This window comes from Sinohyriopsis cumingii, chromosome 1 (assembly GCF_028554795.1).
Source record: "Sinohyriopsis cumingii isolate HCF-2022 chromosome 1, ASM2855479v2, whole genome shotgun sequence".
Classification (NCBI taxonomy): domain Eukaryota; kingdom Metazoa; phylum Mollusca; class Bivalvia; order Unionida; family Unionidae; genus Sinohyriopsis; species Sinohyriopsis cumingii.
This window is the reverse complement of record NC_142961.1, coordinates 160922874-160935467: the sequence shown is the minus strand read 5'-3', so window position 1 is coordinate 160935467 and position 12594 is coordinate 160922874. Positions and strand designations below refer to the sequence as shown.

Below are 12594 nucleotides of genomic sequence, written 5' to 3'. Positions count from 1 at the left end.
CAGAAATTTACATGAAATCACCTTAAAGTCTACATGATGACTGCATGTCAGACTACATACTTAGGCATCATGTCAACATATTACTCTAGTAATGCTCTATTTTCAGCCAGGGAAACAACTGCATCTAAGATGTGCAGCTCTGGGCCTTTACCAATTTAATACAATCTTAATTTTGAGTTTTCAACATTATGAATCAGACCCAAAAAATTTTTTTTATTAAATTCTAATTCATCGAAATGTATCTAACAGTGCTCCTCAAATGTGGCCCTAGTTTTAACTTCTAACATTAATAATGAAATATTACACCAAACCATTCTTTGAAACAAATGATGTATTTGCACAGAGACAAGAATATCCACATCTAACTGAATAAGCATGTCCATGGACACAATATGATCTGTTTGAAGCAACATATTGTTCATTTCCTTTTAAAATAAACTACTGCTTCTATATTTCTGCTGATTCACCTCACCACCTCCCCTTTTCCACCGTGCATACAGACACAGGAAAGGTAACATGACAACATATCTAAGAACAAAATAAATTCTTGTCATGTACACTGATGTCTTACTTTGTACACGATATTCATGCTAAAACATAATTTTGTTTTGCAATAGACAGTCCAATATAGTCAGACATGCCATTCTTATGTGACTGGTACACATTTCTGTAACGTAAAAAAACATTCTGTAAGAAATTGATGAAAACAGTCCAACATGAAACTATTATTATACTTCAGGGAGAAAAAATTCTCTTGAACAGACTTGTGTGCCATTGGCTCAAAAGAATTTTCAGAAATTCAAAAATAAGACCATTTGTTCCTTTTAAGTGCTGAAACCATATTTTTATTCTTCAACAATAACAAGATTTTCAAATTAGATGGTGTGGTGGACATATTGGATGTCAACTTGGCACCTTTTAATTTACAACTAACAAGGTATCATAAGAAGTGTTCTGGTGGAAACCCTATGCTTATATGAGTTTAAATTTGGAGAACTGCTGATGTTGTTTTGGGTTTAAAGCAAATTCTCAGTGGCTATACACAGTAACCAGTATAACTGGTTGAAAAAGAACATGTGAAAGCTACTGGTAAACTTTCTAAGATACCCACACTGACAGAGTTCAAGACTCAAACCTGCACAAACAGATGAGTCGGCAGTGATCAGTAAAGGTGAATGCTTTAGACCACTTGACCACATGAGGTCCCATACTTTCAGAGTAAATACATATTAAAAAAGCATCATATGAATTGCACAGAACACTCTTGTCAAGTCTAGTCCATATTTAGTATGTATGTATGTATGTATGTATGTATGTATGTATGTATGTGAAGATACATGTATGTGTATTTAAACTGTACATGCATTTTCCTGTTCATTCTCAGTACTTAAACCTTACGAATCCTTACTGCAGGCTTGATAGTCATCTCCAAAGTCAATAACTATGAGATTTTCCTCCAGTACCTTGCACCACGATTTTGTTTTTCTTCATATATTCATCATCAATGCCATTTTTTTTTTGCAAACAATTTGACATCAGAATCTCAGACAATCTGTATGTGGTTCGATAGTTTTTCTGGACACATTCTGGGACACAAATTCTTTATGCAAATTGGTAATTTCCAATAAAAGTTTCCTCCAAAATTTTTTTTACAATCCTTCAAAGGTTTGTTTGTATCCCACAGTGGGATGTCAGTAGTTATAGGGAGCATGATCAACATGCAAGGAAATTAACATGAAAGAAAAACAGAGGATGAAAACAATTAATAACAGACAGGGACTGACCTGACTAACTGATCTCTATTTTGACTTAGCAACACCTATTCCAACTTGTAAGTGATCACCACCTGTTCTTACTGACCAACACCTATTCTAACCAACCAGAACCTATTCTAACTGATCAACACTTTTTTTGAATGATGAGAACTGTTTACAACTGACCAGCACCTATTATGAATAAATTGTATCTATTGTGAGTAACCAAACAACACCTATTTTGACTGACCAACATATATTCTGACCAACCAGTACCTGTGCTAACTTTACAAACCCTATTCTGACTGACCAATACCAATACTTATTATGAGCGATGAACATATTCTGACTGATCAGCTCCTATTCTAACTGACCACCACCTACTCTTACTCACTAACAAACATTTTGAGAATATCCAGTTAACTATTTATGCAAACAATGTCACCCTCTTACATAATCTAAAGAAGGAAATTCACATTTATATAGTCAGAAGTGACATTATGTTACTATGTTTATGTTTAGAACTTGAAAAGTACAACAGAAATTCCAGTTATATATATATAGAAGCATTGTCACACTATGATCTTTAGTATTTGGTCACCAGTTCCTACTGACAAACACTCACTGATAACAAAACAGGTGTGTAAGAAGGATATACAGTTTTAGGATAGGATGATGAAAACCTAGACCTAATCTTATACAAACCTACACACAATTTACAAACACACACGTAGATGGACCAACACTGATTCTTACCAACCAACATACACACAGACCTATGGGAGGAAAGGGTTAGGATGGAATAGGATCACTTATACTTACCATACAAAATTCAGTTACACAAAGCATGGCCATATTTTATATCAGACTGGCACCATTTTGATATAGTACGAAAAAGACATCATACAAAGTCTTTTGGTGAAAGCACAATGTCAGTCATCTAGAAGTAGTCATAGCAAGATTTACAAGATGGTCATTGTGGCTGTCATATTAGAAGTTGGATCTGCACCATTTTCATTTATGAACAACTAGACATCATAAGAAGTCTTTCAGTGAAACCACTAAGCTGATACAACCATTATTTCAGGAGAAATAGTGATAAACAAATTTTCAAGTTGGCCAATGCATCAGGTATATCAAATGTCTCAAAGGCACCATTAAGATCAACTGGACATAATAAGAATGTGTTAAGTATAATCCCCATGTTAATATGACCATTAGTAATAACATAATTTTCAAGATGACCACTGTGGTGACAATAATGGACATCGGATTGACACCATTTTCCTTTTTAGTCAACTATTTGCATCATAAGAATCTTCTGGTAAAAGCCTCATGGTAATATCACTTTTCACTCTAAAGTATAGTCTAACTGAAAACATGGTTTTCAATATGACACTGTTGTAGCAATAATGGCGATCAGGCTGGCAACATTTACATTAGGACCAACAAGACATCATAAGTCTTTCAATGCTTAAATGACCATCCATTCTGGAGTAGGTATAACAAGATTTTCAAGCTAGCTGATGTGCTGGCCATATTCACCATCAGATCAGTACCGTTTTCATTTAATACCAACTTGATATCATAAGAAGTATTTTGAGTGAAAACCCCCCCATCTTTGCTAGCCAAGGTTCCGATAGCCCTATCTACACCTTGGCAGATCAAACAGATATACTGGTGCTCTGTCCTAGCGACATCTATCGGATTTAATGAGTTACCAATAGTGTGATGCATTGTACATCAGCCAAAAACGGTGGGGGCAACTGACCTGAAAAGGATACTTTGTAAGTTTAACATTGAAAGTATGAATATGTACCAGAGGGAAGCCATTACAGGTGTATTTGAGTGAAAGGTACTTGTGCAAACAAGGACCGGCAGTGGAAAATTACTTATTTATCAGTCCATTCAAGTTGTGTGCTCCCCTTATTCGATCATGTGGGAACAGTGTTCAAATCTGAACAACTTAACTTTGATGGATGCAGTGGCTTGCCATCACATCCAATGAAATTAACAGACCTAAAGCAAAGAAATATCAGCTCAATAACTCCAAGGTGTAGATAGGGTTATCAGAACCTTGGTTAGCAAAAATGGAAAACCCCATGACAATATGACTTTCTTTTCTTCTGGAGTAGCGACAAGGTTTCCAAGATTGCCACTGTGGTAGCCATATTGTACATCAGATAAGCACAACTTTCATTTGGGACTAACAAGACATCATTAAAGGTGTCAAAATTTTAGAAAACTTCTACTGGTTACCCGTCCATCCTAACGATCAGTTACACTGGTAAAAAGAATAATCTGAGCATAAGAAGAGCAATCCATATATTATATGCCATAATTACAGAAAACTGTGTGAAAACGTACATTAATTTTTCCTACTTACCTGGACCTGCAGTTAAAATTCTTGTCAGTTAAATCTATGAGGATTAATAGCTAGTACGAGAGTAAAGACACAACACAAACATAATTTTTTTATGCATAACACTTTTACATGTCTACCTTTCACTGAATAGTCCACAAATGATGAATTCTCTATTACATCAATTCTGAATTCTCATTTCAAAATTTGTAAAGTGCTATTGATTTGTCATTTTCCTAATGCAACATGATTTTAAGTTTAACAAAATCCCTCTCCTCTAACATTTTTCAGTCATATAACATTGACAAATCACATTGATAAAGCACACTTCTCTTAATATTTTCTGGTGCCAATATTTTTTTTCTTCCAATTTTTACTGGTTTGCTACACTGTACAAATGTTTGTTTCAAAATACAATGAATTTGTGAAATGTGGTTCACAGTCAAGAAACCTGTCTGTTTTCTTGGAACTGTTTCATGTAAAGTTACTATAAATAGAAAATAAGGCAATTAGATGAGGTCTAATGATGGACAAATGCACATCAACCAATAGTCACATGGCACGAGCCTCGAACTGTAATTATTATTCTGTGTTTCGCTCGCTCATGGTGTCTTTTACCTGAATTTGGAAGTGGTTTGTTTGGGAACATTTTAACAGGTATCCAGTTGCTCATTTTATTACCCAAGTTATTATCAACAGGTGGCTACCTGAGTACCCAGATACCCACTGACAGCTTTATACACCATAAGCTATCTTTCAATGAAAACCTCATATTGTTATGACCATGAAGTCAGAACTTACTACAACAAGATTTACAAAATGGCTACTGTGATAGCTATATTGGATACCACAGTGATACCATTTTCATTTCAACTAGACATCATAACAAGTCTTCTGATGGAAACCACATGTCACTATGAGTTTCTGTTCCGGACAAGTAACAATTAAAAGATTTCCAAACACTTTCTGCCATAACTGACATCAGATCTGCCACATTTTCATCAAGGACCAACTAAACATCATAAGAAGTCATTTAATGATATATGACTATCCATTCAGGAGTAGCAATGACAAGATTTTTAAGATGGCCACTATGACAGACATACTGGATGTCCATGCAGCACAATTTTCATTTAGGACTATCTATAACCTTGGGATGAATGTGTGTGTCAAGTTTTAAGGCAACCCTCAAAGTAGTTTAGCAGGGGCAGAAATAATAAACTTGTGCTAATGGCTGGACTGATGATGAAACATACCATCCTATGAGCTGTAATGGTCCTTGACCTGTAGAGCTAATAACAGGATTCACTCCTACCTCTGCATTACAAACAAGTCTGCCAGATGTATGGGCATGCTAAAATATGGGAACAGTGTACTACTAAATTATTTTGCCTGTGCTCTGTCAAGTGTAAACTGGCCATATTAACGGACAGGTATTCTGTAAAATAACAAATTGGGTACATGACCTTTTTTTCCTATTTTTCCTAAATAGTTTAATTTTGTTCTTCCCGCCATAATCAGAACATCTGCAGTGTTTACTCCATGACGTAATTTTTTTTTTAAAAACTGCTAAAAATAATGATTCTGAAAACAAAATATGAGAGAGCAAAAAAATTGTTGCAATCAATTTGCTGTAAGAATACTGAAATATGTAACATTCATTCAGATGAACAGAGCCCTGCTTATAGAAATGACTGACCTGAAATGTATTATAAGGGAGTCTATTCATGGACAGGTGAACACCATTCTCATGATAGGTTCTCCTCCCCTCCTCCCCCCCCCCCCTTGTAAAACAACAAAGTCCTCCCTTCGTGAAAATGCCAGAGAGGAAATCTCCATGCAAACTACAAGGAAAAATCACTGTCCAATCATTGCACATGTGATTTTGAGGCAGTGCATGGCAATATAATGGTCAACGAGAAAGAAAGACAGATTGAAAACAGTTAGAAGATCTTTTTGTAATTATGAAGCACAACAAGATCTTAAAACACCCAGATACATGGAGGCATTGAGCAAGTCCCAAAGATCAATGATTTTCAAGTCCATGCTGCAGTACATCTCCCATCTGAAAATTCTATTTAATATAAATTCATCCAAAATTTACACAACTATTGCAAACACTTTGGTATGACATGACAATTTTTGGCTCTTTTCATACAAATTTACAGTATGTGGTACTTTTGATTTCTTTTTATTGAAATTAGTATGCATTCATTAACTATATAAAAGAAACTTTCATTATAACTGTTTGACACCTTTTTTCGGCAACTTAAACAGTAGTGTATCTTTCTTAAATTGCAGACATTAATGAATAACCATATGATCAATAAAAATGACCATTAGCAATGTGCTAATTGATGCTTTAAAAATGCATCAATTGGTGTAGAATTTGTCACATGACTGGGGTTCAAATGACTTTGGGTCAAAATGTCTTAAGAACTTTCTTAGGGTTGAAATGTCTTGGGGTCGTAAATGTCTCATTCCCGACTAATTAGATTCTAATATGTGCACAAGTGCTATCAGCTATTACAGATATTCTTGAAAATTTGAAGAAAAAAAAAACTAACCTCGTAACGAAGATGTCACCGCTTGTTCTGGCTACATAGTAAGCACGAGTCTGATATTTTATCAATAAGGTATGATGAAATCTCTGACAACATGAAATCACCTTATCTGTACTTTTAATGAAAACAAGGAGTGCAAGCATGACCACAGCCCTCTGCTTGATTCTTATAAAGACAATAACATACCAATGAGCTCAATTCTGTCTGATGGATTCTGCTAGAATGGGTTTGTGGCCGTAATGGTCAAAATAATGGTTAATTCGCCAGATTGGATTCATGCAATGGTCGTCCAAGAGTTGTGCATTGGTATGTTACCATCTTTTGAATCGATATGTGTAGTTTTTTAGTTTTCGTGCGATTCTGAAGTGATAAAAGACTCATGAGAAAAGTCTAATCAAGTGGATTAGGATCACACTTGCACTCTTTGTGTTCATTTATAGCACTGATATGGTGATTTCATGCTGTCAAAGATTTCGTCGCACTTTCTTGATAAAACGTCAGACTCCTGTGATGGTAAGGCGTAAACACTCCGTCATATATACCACGATAGATGTCTCACAATGAAGCTGTTTATATGACCAGTGAGCGGGGGAAATTTAATGAAGTGTCAAATCCTATTTATGTCTCGGTAAAATAGTGACTAAAACCGAAAATTAATTCCATCTGATGGATACTTACACAAGAACCTGAAATTCGCCGTATGTCATGACATGAGATGTATTTTTAGGCTTTTAAAAATTGAAAAGAATTCGAAAGTTATATTTCACTTAAAAATTGTACAAATATAAATGTAATGCTGAAATATGTTCTTTTTCTTTAAAAATGGATCGAGTACACCAACAGTGCGCACCTGTGGCCCACTAATAAGTGCGCGTACAACGAAAGTGTGACCAGTAAATGACACACAACTACGAACTGTTGACTTGCTCAGCTGTCGTCTTTCTCGGACAGTTCTGAACATACACACAGATGCATACCCTAAATCGGAGCCGCTATCAGTTACTTACCGTCATGCAGCTCGTGGGTGACCGTCTCAGGGTCAGCCAAGGAGGCATCTGGGGGTGCGGTTGATGCCATGACCCCGTTTTCTGCAAATTTGTTTATTAAAGTCGTAACAAATAGTTGCTGTCAAGCTTGCAAGTGAACCTTCCCGAAATGCACTACGCTCTGCGGAACTTGTACAGAGCTGAGCTAATGTTAGTAACAGAACACGTGCATTTGTTTACATTTTGGCTGAACATGTTGCACAATATTTGATAAGATAAGATTAATTTAGTCAGCAATATTTAAAGCAACAGTTCAGCACAAACTTTAATCAACTCTTACTTTCATTACATAAAAACAATTCAGACAGTTAAAGCAAACATGGTTTGCAAGACATACACATACAGCACAACAATTAGATACAATTGGCCACAATACGTAGCACTTAACTTGCAATAAAAGCAAGCATTTACAAAATGCAGTAATTAAAAGTGAATTTAGTATTTTTGGAAGCAATAAAAACAGTTTAGGACGATCCGACGGATCAAAAGGGTTGTGTTATCTAACGTTAGAGACTCAAATCAAAATTTAAATTAAATACAAAGTATGATCACGTATTTAGGACTAGAAGCATGCTGGTACGGAGAGTATGCCTTACATAAAAGAAAGGAGCTAACAGTAGGGCGCTCGATGATAAATAAGACGTGGACAGTAAAACAAAACGACAACACAATCATTACGTGTCGTCGTGGCAGGAGAGTTTGGGACAGGCGCGGGTATTATTTGTTAATTTTACATCTGTGGGCGAGGGTGGTATTATATATTTGCATGAACAATCTCTACAATTCCAGGATAAAACTAATGATCTAAATCAGGCACGTGCAACTTCATACAGAGCGCGGGCCAGATAATCGATTTTTGAAGACACGCCATGTGACGTAAATAAGCAGATAAAACCAGGCCAGGTTGTAGTTTGCCCATGCCAGATCTAAACGATTTTAACTTTTATTACGTAGCTCACTCCAAAGAATTACAGCTACAGATATAAAATATTTTTTTTTCATATGCTAAGGTTTTAATTCTTGTGGCGTCTAAAATATGTGAATATCTAAAATTGTATTTATTATCCTTAAAATATTAAAAAAAAACATTCAAACATTCGGGAGAACACTTATTCCGAAGTTTAAGCCTTAGGTCTGAATAGCGATATGGTTAGCATTTTTGCCTTACGTGGAAGTTTATGATCACTACTTGTGTAATCATCATATATACAAATATCAGATCACGCTCTTGTATTTTGTCAAATTGGTAGTGTTGATGGCACTGTGTGAATTGCAGGCGAAGGAACTGAAGTTAATACTGAAAAGAATAAATGTATGCAAGAATGTTGGTTTGTTGAATCTTACTATCTTCTGCCCAATACGTTTCCAAACAGATGGTTGCCTTGGAGCTTTCCTTCAAAGATCATTGTTTTACTTGTGAATCGAATTGCAGTTAATAGTCAAGTCATTTCCTAGTAGCTTAAAAGTTTCTTCAGTTTATGACAGCACTCATCATGTTAAGTACAGGCTTCATACTGAATGTCGTTTTACCCACAGCTAGTGCTTAAAACTTTTCAGGGTTGATGTGCATGTTGTTAGCAGTGATCCAGTCAGTCGGAATGTTTGATTGTTTCAAGGGTGTCAATCAGAGTGTCAAAGTCCGGTGGGGAAAAGGATAAAGTGTTATCATTAGCATAGTTATTATAAAGAGCTTTATTTAATAACATAAAAGTAACAGAGTAAAGATCCGAGGATTGCCCCCTAATGAACCCCTTCTTGAATTTGGTCCAGCTATTCAAGCTAACGCTGCATCTTAATTTGCTGCTTCCGTTTGATAGATACCTCAACGAGAGTTCTACTGGACCATCTGACGCACTATTCGCCCTTAGCTTGCAAATGATAAGATCATGATGGCGACAGTCAAATACATCGGAATTGTAGCTACACGTTTGTTTCCATCAAGAGCCTTCTTCCAGTCTTCAAGCAAACGTAACAGAGTGGTCTTTAATCGATAACCATTATGAAAAGTACTCAAATATTTTTTAAAACTGTTGTTTTTTATTTTTTCCTAATGTTCGCTAATTGGGTCTCAGCTGATAACAGTTTGGATATGACGGGTAGAATGCTGACACATCTATTGTTACTTTTATTAAGAAGATTGTTACTTTTTGAAAATCGGAACTACTTGAGATTCCTTTAGGCAGTCGGGGGGGGGAGGGGGGGCAGTTCACTGTTATGTTTGTTAATTAGATCTGTAAAATATCCAACAAGGATTGATGACCCATAGTAGTTATCAATTTGACAGGAATCTAACTCTCCCCGATATGCTATCTTAGAATATAAACTTCATATCATTTTATACACTTCTTCATGGTTAACTTGCTTATATTACAAAGTTATCTCCATGTTACTATTGTCCTTAATAGTGTTCTTGCTATGATGAGTTAAGGGGTCAATAGGGGTCCAGTGTCCTATGCTACATTTGCATCAAAATTATTGAGTATTTCACATATTTCCCTGCTATTGTTCAAATATTTTTACGCTCAGTAAGAATGATCTTATCTTGACTATCTCAACATTTATTAGATAAATTTAGCTTAATAGTTGACAAGAGGTTTCTAGATTTAATGCCCCCTCCAGCAAATCTTTCTGAAAAGTATGTCCTGAGAGACTTGAATAGCATATACTTAGCACATTTTACAGAACTTTTTCCAATTTAGCGTAGTCAGAGTTGACAGATTTTGGGTCAATGCTAGAAGACACGAGAGTAACTAGAGCGGTTTGTAAATAATTTACAATATCATTCACATACAAAACTTTTAAAAAATGAGATTCAGGTTGAAAAATGTAGTATCTCTTTGCAATGTAAAAACTATGTTATGAAAATCACTAATTCCCGTAGACATATTAAGGGCAAACATACATTAATTCACATCTGTCCTGGATGATGTTATATATCATAACGTTGTCTTTAATTAATAATATATAACGTTTTATGCGTTACTGCAGAATGATTTATGCCGTAGCTATTTCGAGCATTAATAGCATATCAAGCACTACTTAGTAGAATATTGGTCACTGTGTAACAGCATATTAATCACTATGTAACAGTATATCAATCACTATGCAACAGTATATCAATCACTATGTAACAGTATATCAATCACTATGTAACAGCATATTAATCACTATGTAACAGTATATCAATCACTATGCAACAGTATATCAATCACTATGTAACAGTATATCAATCACTATGTAACAGCATATTAATCACTATGTAACAGTACATCAATCACTGTGTAACAGTATATCAATCACTATGTAATAGCATATTGTGCACGATTGAGCGTATTGTCTATTCTAGCATCATGAAGCATGTAAATAACTTTTCTATCATCTCTGATAAACAACTTCCGGAAATTACATAACAACGAAACGCAGCTGTGTTGCTTTACTGATTACTGGCTAACACATTTAGATAATGGTTACTAACCAGACCACGAAAAAGCTTTTGACACTGACTCCTCGCTAGTTGTTAAAGAGTAAAATATTTTATTGTGGAATTGCAGGAAAATCTCTACTCTGGATCGACTATTTTTCATGTTTTCAAGCACAAAGTGTGCTGGTAAACGGTTCCAGATTTTTTTGGTTCATGATAGCTTCCGGAGTATTATGGCACAGTACTTGGACAAGAGCTTTTCTCCTTGCACATCAAGGACATCATGGCTGAAATTGATTTGGAAATTCGCCTTTTGCAGATGACTGTATATGAAAAGACGAATCAAAAGCCAGCATTTCTATTGATGGCTATATTTATAATATTTTTATAGTTCACCATCGTCGAAGATGTTTTACTCCCCACCACACCCCCAAGCATCCCCACAAAAAAACAAACAACCAGTTAACCGTGAGTTTAAAAGTTTAAACATATCGTAATTGCTAAATTATGCAAAAGGGGTTGGGCAACAAGTTTTCACGACACTATATAAGCCCTTCATTATACAAATATAGTGGTAGGGAACCATTTTGGCTTGGTTTCCCAATTCGATAAAACCACAATACTGACTTGATCCTTTCAATCGCCTGCTCCAAAATTAAAACTACTACACCTAATAATGACTAAACCTTTTTTTTAAGTTGCTTAGACACTTAGTAAATTGGAACTGTTAGGGCCTTTATTATGTACACTATGTACTAGTATTATTGGAATTGTTAGGAGATAACACCTATTTGGATTTGACAATTGCACAGGTGGCTCACACAATATTGGCTTTGTTAGTGTCCATTAAATAACTGGACTTAAATTAACAGCGGTGTGAAGCAGGGCTGCGTGCTGGCGCCAACCATTTTCGGGATCTTCTTCTTCCTGCTCATGTCCTACGCCTTCGACTCGTCGACTGATGTCATATATCTACACATCAGGTCCGACGGGAGGATGTTCAACCTGGCACGAATGCGCTCAAAGACCAAAGTGAGATGACGTAGCTCTTGTGACCCACACCGAGGAAGCACTCCAGAGACTGGGAGACCGTTTTGCTGATGCCTGCATGCAGTTTGGACTCACCATCAGCCTGGAAAAAATAAATGTCAGCGTGCAAGATACCACCATTGCCCCTTCCATCAAAATCGACGGTGTCACCCTGGAAGCAGTCAACAGCTTTACCTACATGGGGCCAACCATCAGCAACACTCTCTAGTTTATATGGAGCTGGACAGAAGGCTTGGAAAGGCAAACACCATCATGGCACGACTAAAGAAGAGTGTGTGGGAAAACGACGCGCTGACAGAGCACACCAAGGTCCCAGTCTACCAGGCCTGCGTTCTCAGCACCCTTCTTATATGGAAGTGAGACCTGGAGTACCTACATTAGGCAAGAGCGCCGGCTC

General features: G+C 36.2%; 1 protein-coding gene across 1 annotated transcript in view; it reads right to left on the bottom strand.

The window, feature by feature from the left end:
• Positions 1-7825, bottom strand: part of LOC149808248 (ribosomal protein S6 kinase alpha-5-like) — a 109023-nt gene extending 101198 nt beyond the window's left edge. The window contains exon 1 of the mRNA XM_089975435.1: positions 7688-7825. Coding sequence (XP_089831561.1) covers positions 7688-7757 — 70 coding nt within the window. The 5' untranslated portion in view covers positions 7758-7825. The remainder of the gene's footprint in view (positions 1-7687) is intronic.
• Positions 7826-12594: the final 4769 nt, after the last annotated feature.